This window comes from Thermobia domestica, chromosome 1 (assembly GCF_964235325.1).
Source record: "Thermobia domestica chromosome 1, izTheDome1.hap1.1, whole genome shotgun sequence".
Classification (NCBI taxonomy): Eukaryota; Metazoa; Arthropoda; class Insecta; order Zygentoma; family Lepismatidae; genus Thermobia; species Thermobia domestica.
The window spans coordinates 160,754,175-160,772,203 of NC_137454.1; the positions used below are offsets into that span (position 1 = coordinate 160,754,175).

Below are 18,029 nucleotides of genomic sequence, written 5' to 3' on the forward strand. Positions count from 1 at the left end.
TGGGAATACCAAATTTCTTCAAGGCAGTTTGAAGTTTTCTTTTTTTATTCGTCGTATGCTTTCTTAAAATCTATGAATAATCCTTTTTTTAGTGCAGTACATAAATATATATGCATTTATATGCAATCCCCTAAGCTCGTGTATTAAATATCAAATGCATTACTCAAGGGTGGGGGTGACTCAGTGATAAAGCGCTTGCCTTTGATGCAAGGAGTTTCTCATTCACTCCCAAGTCATGTGTATACAACCATACTCTATGATACAACATGAATGAAGTCCGTGAGTTTTGTCAGAGTTCTCACGTTTTTCCTATTCTTTTTACTCTGACAATTTTTAGACTATCCACCTCTTTTTCCCTCTATGCGTTATTCTCTATAGGGCAGAATTAGTGGACATTGCACAAAAGCAATGAAAAAAAGCCTGGAGGCTTTCGAAACATGGGGATAAACAAAACTCGAGAAAATTAACTAGGTCGAGCGAGAAAAGAATGACTTTAGAAATACTAGGGGAGGAAAGAATAATGTCAGATATAATTAGAAACAGGAAGAGAAACTGTCTGACAAGGAGAAGGAAGACTTTGGTAAGTGAACTTCGGGGCCATTTTTTGCGAGGTGGTAGTGCACATTTAAAGAGTTAATGTTACAAACTGGAAGAGCGCAGTGGGCAAAAATAACGGAGAAAAACCGCCTTAAAAAAGTTTTCTACTCGCCACATATATCGTACGACGCGCAAATTTGTCAAGTGGCGGCGTGGCAGAAAGAGGAAAATCTGCGACTCACGTGCGAAGGGTCCCGGGTTCGATTCTCGTTCGAGTCAGACTTCGTTTTGTTTTTTACTTCAACAAATAAAGTAACCATTTGTAACTATAAATAATTAATTTACCAAATGTTAATAATGAACAAAACAATAGAAATTTTCAAATCACTTGTAAAATCTTTCAGTGTTCTATGTTAACTAGCAAGAAAACTTAACCTATTCCGTAAATATATGATATCACAAGTTATATTATGGTTAAGATAGTCGTTGTGTAATAAATGTTCTTGACGCTTCGTGTCTACATCTGTTGACAGTGTGCGAATTACAATGGAGTTGAGGGGGAAGTCCCCTTTGCTAATACTGCATGTTGCTCTAACCAAAGGAGATTTCCCCCTCATTCCCCTTGTAATTCGCACACTATGAACAGATGTAGACACGAAACGTCAAGAACATTTCTTACACAACGACTACGGTAACAACAATATTTACGAAATAGATTAAATTTTGTTCTCAGTTAATATGAAACATTGAAAGATTTTACAAGTGATTGAAAATTTATATTGTTTTAATTCATTATAAACAAATGGGGTATTAATATTTTATTTATAGTTACAAATGGCTACTTTATTGGTTGAAGCAAAAGAAAAAGGAGTTTGACTCCAATGGGAATCGAACTCGGGACCCTCTGCACTTGAGTCGCAGATCCTTCTCACTCTACCCCGCCGGCACTTGATAAATTTGCGCGTCGTACGGTATATGCGGCGAGTAGAAAACTTTAAGACGGTTTTTCTCTGTTACTTTTGGCCATTGCGCTCTCCCAGTTTGTAATATTAACTCTTTAAATATGCATTACCACCTCGCAAAAAATGACCCCGAAGTTCATTTACCAAAGTCTGCCTTCTCCTTGTGAGAAGGAACTGTATTTCTTAGCTCCGGGGGGAGGTTACTTCCGAAAGTGCCGGATGAAGGTTCTGGGGGACCAAGACTCCTCTCGAAATTTGCTTTGGCACTCCATACTTGTGTTAAAGTCCATATTGATGTATTGCTAGACTGACAATCAAATAGATACCCATTCGAAGTTATAACGAATCGGTACTACTGGAGTAAGCTTTAGCCCCCCGTCGGAACTATGCCTGGAAGAAACACTACCAGAGAAATTAGCCCCCGCTAATGTAGTATCTACAACGTGAACCCGGTTTCGATTCCCGATGGGAGAGTATTAAACTAATTACGATGATTCGAATTCTACCTTCAACTGTAGATTCACATCTTATATAGTCTTTGTGTTGAACAGGGACGCTAATCTTCTGCAAACAAACAAGTTGTGGTAATTTCAGGAGATTGCCAGGGGGAATTTCCGTTGGTAACAAATTTCTTTCCAGGGAGTACCTCCGATCGTGCCCGAGTGAATTACCACAATTCAGCGCCGTAACTTAGATTTTTTCTCAGGGGGGCAAGCATTAATATGCTTATTTGCCCCCCCAGAAAAGTTGTTTTTCTAATTCTTGGGCCCCCTCTTTCCACCTTTCTCCTACTCTTTATTGGTCCCCCGGAGCTGTGGGCCCCTCGCACGGCAAGGTCTGCGAGACCGTTTGTTACGCCCCTGGGCCCGTTTCATACATGACAAATTAATTAAGGGGACAATATTGACAAACCTCAAAGCCATACGAATAAATATTATTTGTAGGGCCCCTAATACTAGACATTTTTTATTGAAATGGGCCCACGACTCGTTTTTGTTTTATTTACCTTTTGTGTGCTGTTTTGTTTATGTAATGTATGAACCTGTTTGATGCTTCATTTATAATCTCATGTTCGTATCGTATATGGAGTAAAATTTTTTGTCTTAAATGGCCCCCCTCGAACGGCAAGGAGCTTCCCTAGGGGGAAGTTGGCCCTGTCCCTGCACAAGTTACGACCCTGTCAGAATTTTTCTTTACTATTTTCACTACCTAATAATATTTCCACACAATCTTACAATGATATTCTCTCCCAGGGGAAACCTGAAATCACTACCGCAAACAAACATAGAGTTTGATTTAATTGCCTCATGTTTTACACTTTCAAACCTCTTTACATTATTCAACTGTAATGATTTGACATATCAATGTGAATTAACGTGTGTAGTTAATAGAAAGTATAAACTTAATGCTAATATTCTTTAAAAACCGTAAAATATAGGATATCCGTAAAGTTCCGCATCATAGGCAGAATCACAGAATTTGTTCAGTGTGCTCTCCATTGAGTCTTATGCATATTTGTGGACGGATTTCGTAAATTGTTGTGCACACAGGGGACATAATCTGGTCCAGTTGTTTCACATATGTTCTTGATTCTTTTTAATTTCTCGAGCAATAGTCCCACGGTGATGAGGATGATAACAATTAGACTCACTGGCAACATCTCGGTGTGAGTAACCTTTACGCCCACACAGTAGTATTATTTCCACACATTCATTACAACAAACGAAAGTTTTTTTTTTTTTTTTGCGATTGTGCCTTTAAGGCGGGAGTTTTCGGACACCCTGTATTTTGAAGAGATTGAATGAAATAGAATAACTTTGATGAAAATATTTATTTTTTCTAAATCTAATAATACGACAATTGTTCTCGTTCTAGGTTTTTATACGCACATCACAGTCGAATCAAAGAAGATTTCTCTTTCAACACCTCAGGCCCAAATCTAATGGAACTGCATCTAGGAGACGCCTTTTTGGACTCAGCAGATATTCGTGTGATATTGGAACACTATCCTCAGCTAAGACTCCTGCATCATTATCAGCTAGTGAAAGCGCTTTACGAAATGCATGAAGAGACTTGGCGGAAGGACCCCAACAAACTTCCTTGTTACAACTTAAGAAACTTAAACGGAGACTTTTCGTGGGAGGGTGACTATGTGTCAAGATCTCCTAGAATATCTCCCGATGCCCTGCGTCTTGCAGTGAAACTCTGCCCCAATGCAACCCAAGTCCGCGTTCTTTTAGATGATTGGACTCCATTAGATGCCATTTCTCCTCTTCTTGATTTGGAAAAACTCGAAGAATTGGATGCTGGATCTGTTGCTGGTTATGGTGGAAGCCCATATTACCCTCCACTAATGTTTCCAGCTGTATTTACTGACAATATTGCACCAGTATTGAAACGACATGGACAGACTTTGAAATCGTTAGTTCTTTCTTATATTAGTTCGGTTGATATCGAAGTTATAGCTACCTCTTGTACTAACCTTAAATCTTTGTGTTTAATTTGCAACACGTACAGTACTCCAGCTGCGGATGCAGAAAATGATATACCAACATTTAGTAAACTGAATGTACTTTTCTTAGAATCATACGGACATTTCCCACCGTCGTTATGGAGGCCAATGCTTTCATCACCTAATCTAAGAGGCATTACGTTGAATCCTGCGAATATCGATGCATCTTTGCTAAAAGAAATTTTAATTGGTAATCCTTGGCCATATTTACGATTTCTGAGTATTGTAAACTGTGATGAGATTACGTTAGATCACGTGTACTCAATTTTATCCGCAGACAATAGCCTCAGACACTTGGTGCTGAAGTTTTGTAAAGAAATTAACAAGGATGAGATTGATAAGATACTGAATTGTGTCAAAGATAGGAATTTGTGTGTTGCCATTAGTATTGATGTATGGCAAGGTTCAACTCAACATTTTCGTTATCTCTAAATATATTTAAAAAAAGAAAAAGAAAAACTGCCTTCTGTCTTATGTTTCTGTGTTTCATTATGATTTTAATAAAAAGTTAACCTATATTTGTTGTCAGTTTTGCATATGTCAATGTTATTCTTTTAATATTCATCTCATACGAGCTCTATTAATCTCATATTCATCTAATCTTCACGAACTTTCCCTCTGGATACTGTTGGAAATTGGAACAGGCACAAAGTTCAGAATCTATTAATTACGTTCCGTAAGTGTAGATTTTAGGCTTAGAACGACCTCACTACCATAAATCATACACTGATATGATTCCTTTATTATACGATATCCGTATATCTCTGGTATAGTGATTCTATTACTGAAACAGATCATAGCAAACTAACAAGAATATACATTAACTAGAGTTAAGATTCATCCATTGACGAGAACATATATGAGAGTACATAGAATGATACCTGATATACAGGGCCGTAGCTTGTGGGGCAGGAGGGGCAACTTCCCCCCAGGAAAGCTTCTCGCCATTCGAGGGGGGACACTTAAAGACAAAATATTCTTATTCCATGTACGATACGAACATGAAATTATAAATGAAGCATCATACAGATTCACTACATTACATAAACAAAACAACACACAAAAGGTAATAAAACAAAAATGAGTCATGACCCATTTCAGTAAAAAATGTCTACTATTAGGGGCCCTAGATATAATACTTATTCATATGGCTTTGAGATTTGTCAATATTGTCCCATTAATTAATTTTTCATGTGTGGAAGGGACCCAGGGGTATAACTAACGGTCCCACAGACCTCGCCGTGCGGGAGGACCCACAGGCTCCTAGAAGCCCATAGAAAGTAAGAAAAAATGGAAAGAGGGGGTCCAAGAATAAGGAAAACAACTTTTCTAAGGGGTCCAAATACTCATATTAATGCTTCCCCCCCAAAGAAAAAAATTAAGTTACGGCGCTGCATACCTTGTTTGCACAGATTCGTAACTACCAAATATCCTAAATAGAATACGTGCAACTTTCTGTGGTACTTTGAACGAAGTATGTACAAACATTCTGTAGCACCTGATGCCCGTTCTAATTTCCTACAGATACATTAAGATTTGTAAATTGGGTTGCTAGATCTTACATTCTCCCCGTAAGTTTTTTTTTTTCTGGCATGTTTTACGTTATATGGCTTTATTTTATCCGTAAATGATTTCTTTCGATTTTTTTAATGAATAAAATAAGATATGGTTCTGAACAGTTTTCAAATTGGTTTAAGCATCTTAGTCTTCATCTGTGAACATCGTCTCGATCATATTGCAGTTGGGGTTGAAAGTGATATACTGATGTCAGGAACAGAAGCGTAACGGAAAGGACTTGGAACTATTAAAGATGCAACTTCTCCATTAACATACAGTTAAAAGCAGATTTGAAAGAAGTCAATGAAATATTTAACATATTAAAATTTAAAATTAAAGCTTTGAAAAAATAATTGATTAAATTTTTAAAAATAATGTCAGAAAAAGTAGACATTAAAAGTAAAATTAGTTTCAAAATTAATCAATTAAAATTAGAATTCAATATTATAATTTTCACTGCTATTCAAAATAATAAATGAAATTGAAAAACAAATGATCAATTAAAATTATGTATTTTTAATTTAACCTTTTAAAAATATCAGTTATGTACATCTACGAAGGACATTATTTTTAATTATATATAATGTCATACCAAAGGATACATCTAATCACCGTCATTAGTGGTGATTTCAATGTTACAAATTCCATGAGAGCATCATTACCTTTACAATACATCCAGTGTAATTATGCCTAATATAAGATAAATAATATTAAAATTAAAAAAGAAGTTACGTATTATAATGATGACTGTATTACGCAAAACTCATTTTATGTCTTTCAAAGTATATATTTTTAATCCAGCTCACTATGTGGAAACAAGTATAATTTGTCTGTCATCTACATGTATATACTATTCTTGGCAACGGAAAGTTACATCTGTAATTATTCCAGTGAAGTGAAGTGGAAACTTGTCCACAAATATTCCGGAAAACGTTTCGTCCTTGAGATATGTTTGAATAAAAAGTAACATTGTTATATGACGATGCAATTTAAACTTTCATCTCTATTTAACTCGTCCAACCATGAAGATCAATTATTAATTCAATATTTATTATAATAAAGTGTATGGTGTACGTTCTTACATATTTAAAGTGTATCGAAGACTAATGCATTTTATTTATTGTATTTATTTGCAGAAAGTTTATTTCCTTACAAACAAGAAATATTTTTCTACGGAAAGGGAGAGACAATTCGAGTCGAAATTTCTTATGAGACAAACAATATTATATTAGATTATATACTGTGTAAGTGTGTAAAATAGGGATATGAAACTTCTCCATGCTAGGTTGATTATTTTTTTAAAAGATACGTAAAAATGTTATTTAAAAAAAAATCAGAAAGAAAATTGTTTGTAGACCTTTTCTTACGTTACTTATGTCCAAGAATTGAAATTTAGTTTTACTAATGACATGACATTGGTACAGAAACTGAAAGAAAGAATCAAGGAAAATATTTCAATATTGCAAAATTTCATCTCTGAAGAAAGAGCCCGCTTGATTGCACCTTAGTGCCCAACTATACAGATGTTGTACGAATGGGACATGTCATGAAATGTGGACAAAATGATGACATTTTATAATCAGAAAAAAAAATGTTTGTATCCCTGAACCTTCTTTATTGTAGTGGTGTCATAGAACAAACATACACCCTATTGCAGCGTTTCCCAACCAGTGTGCCGCGGCACACTGGTGTGCCGTGAATGGGCCGCTGGTGTGCCGCGAGGAAATCGAAACAAATTATTAATTCTGTAGGAATCAAATTGCAAGACATAAGAAAAATGTATATTTGTATTTCACATTTACTATGAACGTCTACTATGAATCTACAGCTTTAAGTTTCGTACCATATTACTTTTCTGTATATTTTTAATGTTGAAAAAAAGTATTTATGGGCCATTCCATCGTCACGGGCAGGACATTTACACGACATTTTTGATGCTTTAAAGTTGTATATTTCTAAAAGTACAACATAAATTCTGCTAATTGTATGATATATGAGCAGTACAGACTTAGGAATATATGTAGCTGATGTTTTCAGTATTTTTTTCTGTTTAGAGTAGAAAATATTAATTCCTAAATGTCTGTCACGGGTGGGGACAAAAAAGAGAAGTGACTTTCGACACACCAAGTGAATGTTACAAAACTCTGTGAATTCTTAGCTCAAAATGTTTTTATTTAAACGGAAATGTATAAATGATGAAATTTTTAAACAAACTTTACATAATAGAAATTTGCCAAATATTTATTTAATGAATAAACTAAACTTTACTGTGTCACGGGCAGGACACATGGTTGTCACGGGCAGGACACCGTGTGAATCAACACACAACATCTCAATAAGAATGATTTCAAAAATGAAATAAAATGGAAAATAAGTTAATTTCTGCTGTTCTGTTATAGCATTTTACATAAATAATTATATTTACTTCAGTTGAGGCCCGCTTTTACCACATAAAAATAATAATATGCCGTACACTTATTTCTCACCACCTACACTTTAGGAAATGGTTTTATTTGCCCATTTACACCCACCTTATAGGGAAATTCGTACAAAACACTGTCTAACAGTATATAAAATAGGTGCTTGTATCCAGTTCCCGTGCCGTGGAAAATCAGCGCCCGGGGCGAGAGTATACAACGCGTCGCGACGGCGCCCCCGTAAATATGAGTGAGATCGACAGACCAGCCTAAAAGCGTTACTATGGTTGGCGCGATGCGTAAGAAAATTTTCAAAAATAAACTCTGCTTTTCGTTGAATTTGAGCACTTTTTAATACTTGTTTTCCTTCCATTTTATATATATATATATTATTTTTTCCTCCTTAATTTTGCGCCCCCTTACTTTGACGCCCGGGGCCGAAACCACGCTCGCCCCCCCTCCCCCCGGGGCACAGCACTGCTGGTATCAAAGGTATTATTTGATCGAAATGCACGTAAGACACATCTTCAACAGTCTTGAAAATTTTACCGCAATCGCTTACGGTCTTCATACGAATTTCCTTGACTCCTTTGTCCTCTTTTACTGGGCTTTGTGCGATAGTTGCATGTCTATGTTTTCTTTTTCTGTCCACTAGAGAAAAATTCCATCAACAAAAATGTTTATTGTTATATATCTTCAACAGCTGGTCTAACACAAGCCTTGTAAGTCGTCCCTCAGGATACCTTCATGGCTTTTGGAGTCACCATTTTCAGAATCTGAATAAAAGTCTGTTAGAAATTGAAAGATTTTATACGGATGAAACTCTAATTTAAAAGTTCGACGAACTACCAAATTTTCACTGTCAAATTGCAGGAATAACTGTTTTGATTGGAGACATTCAATTGACAAGAGCATTTTCCCGTCTTTTATTCAAAACGTCTTTTTTTTTTTTTCAATTTCTGCTGATGATAGTAGTAAAACAGATATATTTTGATATTTTGAAACGAAAAGTTTAAAGCTGCTACGAAATTAGCAGCACATTCTACAATTACTTTGTTTTGTTTCACAAAGTTCCATACTGGCCGTTTTGTACGTACTTCAATCCCATCTACTGCTCCCTTGAAACGAACAGAAAGGTGACACTAATGATAATATTTATATGACATTTATTTTAAGTTAAAACATCATACTGACAGTAATACATAATCCTCTATTTAAGTAAATAATGTTCATGCTTAGAAAACTTTATTTTAGTACACATGGAATAATTTTCTATCGTGAATAACCAATGTACACAAACTATCCCACGAGTGGCATGCCCACTGTCACGGGCAGGACAAGTTTTCAAATTGACATAAATCGAAATATATTGTTAGCACTAGTCCAGAATTTGGTAAATGTGAAGTACACGTGAAAATTGTTACTTCTACTAAGTACGAACCACATTCACAAATTTAGTAATTCAGTACAATAACTTTTGGTAGTTTTCTGTCACGGGCAGGACACTCAAGTTGACGTTTATATCTTTAATGATATTATAACCAATTTTTATCCTGTATGCACTATTTCAACTGCAGCTTGTAGCAAAAAGAAGCATCTTGAATAGCTCGAAGTTACTTCAGCCAAACATGCACAATATACCGTAAAATGTGGCCGATGACAAGAATAAAAATTTTCCTCCCAGCTGACATGTTACAAATTCACAACTCAGACTTAAAATTTTACGTGAATTCTAAGTATAAATAAGTTTTTCTTTGTGAAAAAGTAAATTTCGTTCTATTTACTTCATATATACGTAAAAATGCATTGATTTTAACAGTTTTCGAAAATTTGGGTTCAGGCTCACTTTCGCGTGGAATGGCCCTTATCATTGTTATGACTATTATTGCTTCTTTATTGTTGCAGACTATTTCGTAACTTGAAATTTTAAAATATCATTCAATTATTTCGACAAAGCTAACATGCATACAAATTATCTACATTTGTGTTTTAAAACTAAGAGATTTGTTTGTTCGTTCGTTATTTAGTGATCTTTTTTGTTGGTGAAGGTTGGATACAGTTTTCGAAAAAGAAAGCATAGTTTTAAGAACCTGAGTCCAATATTTCATTGAAATTGTTTTCTATTTTTAAATTAGAATGTAAAATAAGCATAATGATTTACCACGGGGAAAAACCAGTGATCGGGCTTTATTCTCTGTGAGAAGATCAGTAATCACAGAAAAAAATACCACGGTATTTCATATTTACAAATAATAATATATATGAGTGTGCCGCGAGAATTCAAGTTACAGTCGTAGTGTGCCGCAAGTTGAAAAAGGTTGGGAAACGCTGCCCTATTGTATACACCAAGTATGAAGTTCGACATGCTTCAGAAGAGAGAGGCGCAATTTCTTGGAAATTGTTGCGACAATGAATGAATCACAAATTCCATTATTCAACCTAGAAACAGAAAAGCAGTCAATACAGTGGGAACACACAGATCCATCCCCATTTCGTCCGGTGACATCCAATGAGGAGGCACTGTACGCTATGTTCTGGGATTCCCAGTTAGTGACATTTCCCCGTGCTCCCAAAGGTCATACACTTACGGGAGACTATTTTCGTACACTTTTGGATACAGAATTTTTGCCAAAATTGACTGAGAAATAATCACAAATAACAAATGACAATTTCTACACTGTAAAAAATTTCGCCTTAAATTTACTGACCGATTACCGTCAACTCTCGCTGTCATCCGATTACCCTAAATTTTACGGACCACCGTTTTTCATAAAAACGACAGACCGTTTATTTAGAAGCAAAATAATATTGACCGTGTTTAGAAACAAATTTGGTACCGTATATTTTACGGTAATTTACCGTAATATTTAGGGGTCGTTTTTTTTTTTTTAAAAAAAAAGCACAGATGTGTTATTACCGTACAAGATTTACGGTAATAACACACCTGTGCCCTCTTACTAGATCCAGTAAGAATTCTTGCTGGTCAATATATTGACCCAATTTTCATCGAATTGCCGGAAACTGTATCAGTACACACACTGGCTAGCAATAATTTTTCTGGATGGATGCAACTAGAGTGCACACTGGTCCACTGCTGTTAAAGACTACTTAACTTAAGAAAACAAAAGTGAACGAAAGAAGCGTTGCACCTAGGACGTGCATAATATCCATAAGAATAAAAGTTGAAATTAATTCTTAGTTTGTAATATCGAACCCTTTTTCTGATATCATCTTGAACATACATTGCTTTTTCTTTTCAAAATTACTAATTTTGTCATGTATTGAACAAAACACCAGAAGAGGATTCGATATTACATACAAAAAAAAAAAAAAAAAATCTTGAATTTATAGCTGAGTTTTCGCACGCTTTGAAGATGTATTTGGAACAAACATCCATGCCCTTTTAAGATATTCATAAATCGTTATTCTGTTACAGTGTTAAGACTAGCTTTATTGCATGTATTTTCGCTATGAGTACCAGTAGACTAATAGACCTAAAATATTCTAATCAGCGATTCATTATATTAGTCGCATTATACGGTTTCAGATAACCAAGCAGGCACTCGACAACATAGCTTAGAATGACCAGAAGTACGACTAAACAAGTGTAAAACCATATGACTTCTCACAACACTGCCTACAGTATTCAGTATCCGCTATCTCAAATTAATAAATACGTGTTTGCATAATTATGTAACAGTGGCATCAATGCTTAAAAAAAAAAAGAAAAAAAAGTCACCAAACTTCCAGAGTATCGAACTTTTGCATATTTAGACTATTAAACGCTCAAATGTATTAACAAGACACCAGAACAGATTATAGGTACTCAGAACAAAATTAAAGATAAAAACATTTACAGAAATATTTTTCAAATCTAACAATTTATTTATCCAGAAAAAATAATGACAGCAAGGGCGTCCGATGAAAATTTTCTAGGGGACTCAACTCCCTGGTTACTACATACCCTGATATTTTTTATTTGTATTAAGAAATTTAATACGTTTTCACTAGCTAGGGGAGCGACCCCCTGTCCCTCCTTCGAGCACACATGAGTGACAGTATACTTTTGTTTCTGTAACATGAAAAATTCCAGTTCATGCAACACAATTTATGTAATGCTGTTACGGTAAACTACGAAGCACTTTTCCTAAAAGTTTTTTTTTTTTTTTTTTTTTTAAGTATTTCAACATTGTGATTCTAATTCTAGCTTCACAAACCACTCGTAGTTGGCTACATCATCATAAGACTTTATACATCTAGCAGCTTCTTGGTTTCGAATCGTTGCACTTTGGAGCGATCTGCTTGCCACGATAGCCAACTAAAGTTTTGTTTGTCACTGAACAAAGTTCAAATATTAACATGGTGCTTTCCCATACATTACCTTACTTAATGTTGAATTTCCAGGATATCTTCAACAGTGGTAGGCCTATTGTATATATCACACCAGAAAACCACACACTAAACAAACAAACAAACAAACAAACAAACAAAAGAAAGAAACGAAACCAAACAAAGCACAACATATCCGAACCTACGCGCCACCAATCCTCGCTTCGAACATGTGCTTTTTCTCTCCAATGCGCATGCCCGACACAAACATCTGACAGCAAAACGGTCTCCTACCATTATTTTAGAAAAACGGTAAACCGTATATTTTTTATGGTAGGAGGCACTTATTTTCACGGTTATTGGTTACAGTGTACATGGACAATGCACTGCCCCATCGTGCTAATGTTGTGACCTCATTCTTGGCTGACCACGATATTCAACTTCTGTCACACCCACCCTACTCACAAGATTTAGCCCGAGTGACTTATGGTTGTTCCCAAACCTCAAATATTCTCTACGTAAATGCCATTTTGCCAGTGATCATCCCTGGGAAGTACTATTTTCCAGTATCTGACACATACTCCCAAAGATGACTACCACATGCTACATAAAACGAACGGAACAATGACAACTTTGTATCAATAAAAAGGAAGATTTTGTTGAGAAGTAGACACAGGTTAGTTCCCCCCTTTATTTGTTTTCGGAAATTAGAACGAAACGGCACGTACTTTTGATGTGCACCTCGTATACAAGATTTAGGATATTTCATTCTTATGACACCATAATAATATATCATTTCATCTATACAAATTATGCAGCAAGAAAGATCAATACCATTACGATTTGCTACAAACACCATCTGATATCAAGTCTACAAATTATATAGCATGCACCACAGAAAATTTTGATAAGACATTTTATTTTATAATATAACTATTTATAAATTCATGTCGAAAGTTTAGACGTGATGGTGTGTAGAATTTGGAGAGGGGATAGAATTCCCTGAGCTAAATAATAGCTTCAGAAATCCATTATATTTTATTCATGCCTTACTGTATAATAATCCTCAACACTTACTGGAAAGTTAATTAAAATTTGGCACAATAGTTTCGCACTTGTCAATCCCTCGACACTATAAGATTAAATCCATAAAATAATTCGCAGGGTTGATACTTCCATTTTATATTCTCTATCTTCTTAAGAACATTTTTTTCGATTCGAAAAATGTCTTGATTTAAATTTAAATCCTCTGATACAGACAAGAATGCAAATTGCTACTTGTCCAAATATCATGTAATGCGCTAAGGTTCAGATCAATTTTAGCGGCGCATTACAATTTCCCACCTGTCTAAGGGCGGGGAGATTTGCTTAGTGGTTTTCAAATCCCCTGGGTTTTCTCATTTAGGTTTTTAAAGTTGGAGAGATTTGGCTGGTGTGTGTCAAGAAAACCCGAGGTTTTTGCCCCCTTGGTTTTGGTAAAAAACACCAGCAAAACACCAGTGGTTTTCGTCTGGAGAGTTAAATATCTCTGGGTTTTTAAAAATGGAGATATTTGGTCTACAGTGAAAAAACCCAAGGTTTAAATACCTAGCACTTTACTGGGGGAAATTTATCCTACTGGTAGGAGTGTTTTTTCAGACGGAATAATTTCCTGTAATCAACCTGGACGAAATAGACCACATCGATTACGTGGGTCATGTTATTGAGAACCAGCCACACCAAAGAAATTATACAATACGTAGCAGAGTAGATCCTTTGGCAGTCTACAGTAATGAAGAATTTGGAGATCGTTTTGGCTATACCAAAGAAACTTTCCGAGCATTAATGTATTTTATTGAAGATGATCTACACAAACCAGTACGTATGCATGACTGCTCCGCAGATTTACAGGTATTGATTACATTACGCATTCTCCGCACAGACACTTTTCAATGAGTTGGTGGTGATTTGGTAAATGTGCATCGCACAACTGCAGGAAAAATATTTCACAGTGTAGTTGGAATTATAGCTAGAAGAAGGCCCCAGTTCATAAAAATGCCTGCAGGAACAGAAGTGCCTGCAGTGAAACTGAAGTTCTATGAGGACTCACAATTCCTTGGTGCATTTTGAGCAATTGATTGCACGTATATTCCAATTCTGCCACCCTCTGGTCCAACTACAGAGTTGTACAGAAACAGGAAAGGAGTACATAGTATCAATACACTGCTAATTTGTGATTCTAATATGAAAATATTAAATATCGTTGCACGTTGGCCTGGCTCCATCCATGATTCAACAGTTTGGAGGAACTGTTCCCTGAGAGTCATAGCCGAAGAAAGAAACCTTCCTGGATTATTAATAACTGACGGTGGTTATGCTTGTACAAGCTACACGTTAACGCCTATTCCAAATCCTAAAAGGAGCTCCTCCGTGGCTAAGCGGTTAGCGTACGCGCCTTTGGCGTGGGAGACCCGGGTTCGATTCCCGGCGGGAGCTCATGTGGTTCGGATTCCACGTTAATCAGTAGGCCCACGTCTCATATAGCCTCGCTGCTGAACGGGACGTTAAACTCAAAATCAACTCAACTCAACTCCAAATCCTAAAAACACTACAGAAGAAAGATATAACCATGCTCACAGGAAAGCAAGAAACGTTCGCTGGGTTCTATTCGATTAGACAGACAGGAAAAATAATACTTTTCAGTCACATGTACAGCAAGTTGGTGGATTTCAAGAAAAATCCTGGGTATTTCACCCCACGGTTGATAATGAGCAAATCTCTTCACTGAAAAACCCCGGGTTTTCGCAAAAATACCTTGGGGGCAAATACCTAGTGTTTTACTAAAAACCAGAGGTTATTTTCGCCACAGCAAATCTCCCCGCCCTAAGAGAAAAATTTTGTACAGGGATAAAATTTTTCAGAAATTTAGTGTCCACGCTTTCTCCATCTGAATATTTTTTTAAGTATGAACAAAATTTTCCACCAGGTATCATTCCTAAAAATTCCTGTAACTATATAGGGACCAATCCATAATGAACAACAAATCAATAAAGTAACACAAAATTATAACAAACAACTTGAACGAAAATTAACCAACATGGATTAACAAAGCTCATCCGAACGTTTATCCACCTGGATCAAACACGAATTCTTCTTGTCTGTCCGAATACCTTGATTTACTAATGTCTATTCTATTTTTCATTTTTATGTGTCCTTTGGTTACTTCCAAACCTTTCTTCCTTCTATGTCTTACATGTTTCCAATCTGTTTTTGACTTCCTCCTTCCCATTTTCTTGTTTCCTAAACACATCTTTTTCTTCTTATTTTCCTTTTGTCTTTCATTTCTGGATTTCATTCTTTTCTTTCTCCACTTCCATTTCTGAATTTCTATTTCTTTCTTTCGCCTTACTTCTCCGCTTTGTCTTTCGAATCTTGGTTTACTAAACCTTAATTCACATTTTATCAATTGTTTCATTCTTCTTCTCGTTCTTTTTCGGGTTTCGAATCTTGTCTTCTTTATCTTTGGTGTCCAACATGTAGAAACTTCAGTTTTCTTTCTGTTTCTTTTCCTCATTCTGTTCCTTTCCGCGAATTTTCTTTTTCTTTTCCTTCTTGATGCATATTTTCTCTTTTCATGGACTTCATCAGGTTCCTTTTCCTTCCTTAGATATCTTTCACATCTGTCAACATTTGTTTTCTTATACTTCTGTTTCTTTAATCGATACCTTGCTTCTCTTTCTTCTTTCGAGTTCTCATCGTTAATATCGTCATTCTTTCCAATTTGATATTTTCCTTTTTCCTCATGATAATATTGTCCCATATTGTGAAACTGGTATTTCTCCTGTAATTGTATTTGCTTCTCATAATTGCTATCCTCTTCCACGTGTTGATTTATTTTATCTTCTTGACAGAGAGAGTTACTTCCATCCTCATTTACAATCATTGTTTCATTTTCGATTTGTTCTTCAGTTAAAATATTTGGCTTTTCAGTGTCTTCATTGTCTATAAAATTATCTTGGTGTTTCTCTTTTTCATCTATTTTTCCGATGTTAACTTCACTGTTCTTCGATTCTTTCACTTTGTCCATCTTGTTATCATAGTAGGATGATAATTTAGACAAAGTAAGACTCGTATCCTTTTTCAGTTCTTTCAGAAACTGCATATTCTGTTTGAATATAAACCGCCAAATTTCATACAGGGTCATCTCATTAAAATCAATCTCGTCAATACCTTTCTCTATCGTCTCATATTCTTCAGTTGTTGCTTCCCGAAAAACAACAAACGGAATTTCTTCATCATGTGTCCTATTGTGAACTTTCATTAGTTTCTCTTTTGTAGACTTCCTTTTCATTTCTTTTAAGCTTTTTTCCAACTGATCATCACTCTCTTTATTAATCTCTAAACGTTTCTTCTCTCTTCTTTTATGTTTGTCCTCGAAATCTGTAAATTTCGTGATTATATGGTGATTTAATATTACTATTGTGTGAATTTTATGAAGTAACAACAGAACGTGAATTAATATATAGCCTTTATCTACTAAACGAATTAAAGGAAAACAAGCAATGTAAATAAATATAAATCGACAAAGCGCGATGATGCTATAGCCCTAATGTAGAAGTGAATGGAAAGAAAGCCAAGAAATGATGTAAAATAAGTTACAATATATTCATGTGATTTGGGTGAATGTGGCTTACTTGGATTAAATTGCAGAGTAAAGAGGTGACTAAATCTTACATTGGTGATTCTACGTGTATAGAAAGAAAGATTCAAATAGCATAAAGAAGGTCAACTATTGTTATGCAAAGCAAGTAGTAGTGTCATGCGTTCACCACGTGAGAAGGAGTTAAGTGATACGCCAACCTATATTGTGCAAATTCTTTATGGTGAGAATATGAGCTTTCTGGCACCACCTCGTATATAGATAGATAAATCTCGGAATTTAAGGTCTCTTTTCAATACCAAAGCACGCTAAAAGAGTTTCGCTAGGATAAATATATACTTTTTTTTTTTTTTTTTTTTTTTTGTAAGGAGCTTCGTAGTAATAGTCAATGACATCTGTTAACGGAAATCACATTGATGAAAGGCATTAAATTTTATCGCTATAAGCTAAAGAAAGAAAGGTCCATACAGCTTCAGAAAGAAGTATACAAAATGTATGCATCGTTATGAAATTAGTATATTGGAGTAAGTTTTCTTCTTTGAGATTGTGTAATGATAAAATTTTCTATATTCTTTTCCACCGAGATTCATCAAGTAAAATGTGTATATATAGTATAGAATCTATACGAATTTTGCCTTGGATACTTTCATTTCAGCACTTTATTAAAGAATTGTCGTATCTCATTGCATTATTGGAGAGCTTAAACCCATAACGTGCAGTAAGATTTGGAAATATTCTTAAGACGGAGAAGATAAATAGACTCAGGGGAATGCTCTATTAATAATTTAGTGTTATATTTCCTTCTTCCAACTACCAACCAGTTCAATTCAGTTCCGCTTTTATTAGATTTTTCTTCTATAATAGTGTATGGCAAATAATGATTCTTAAGTACTAGGAAATTCTTCTAGGATTTAAAACAAGGAACACTGTAACATACAATATACTGTATATCACGTGAAGGAGTTTGGTTTCTATGCCATATTATCTCAATTAATATTGAAACAGGAAATTGTTAATAGATTTCTACCACTTCCAGCTTTAGTAGAGAAATTAGAGTAGAGATGAAATAAGTCTTC

The 18,029-nt window shown here is 35.3% G+C and overlaps 1 protein-coding gene across 2 annotated transcripts in view; it reads left to right on the forward strand.

Moving 5' to 3' along the window:
• Positions 1-4,529, forward strand: part of LOC145690396 (uncharacterized) — a 64,404-nt gene extending 59,875 nt beyond the window's left edge. For both annotated transcript variants that reach the window (XM_081765245.1, XM_081765239.1), the window contains one exon: positions 3,375-4,529. In XM_081765245.1, the coding sequence (XP_081621371.1) occupies positions 3,375-4,443 (1,069 nt within the window). In that variant the 3' untranslated portion in view covers positions 4,444-4,529. The remainder of the gene's footprint in view (positions 1-3,374) is intronic.
• Positions 4,530-18,029: the final 13,500 nt, after the last annotated feature.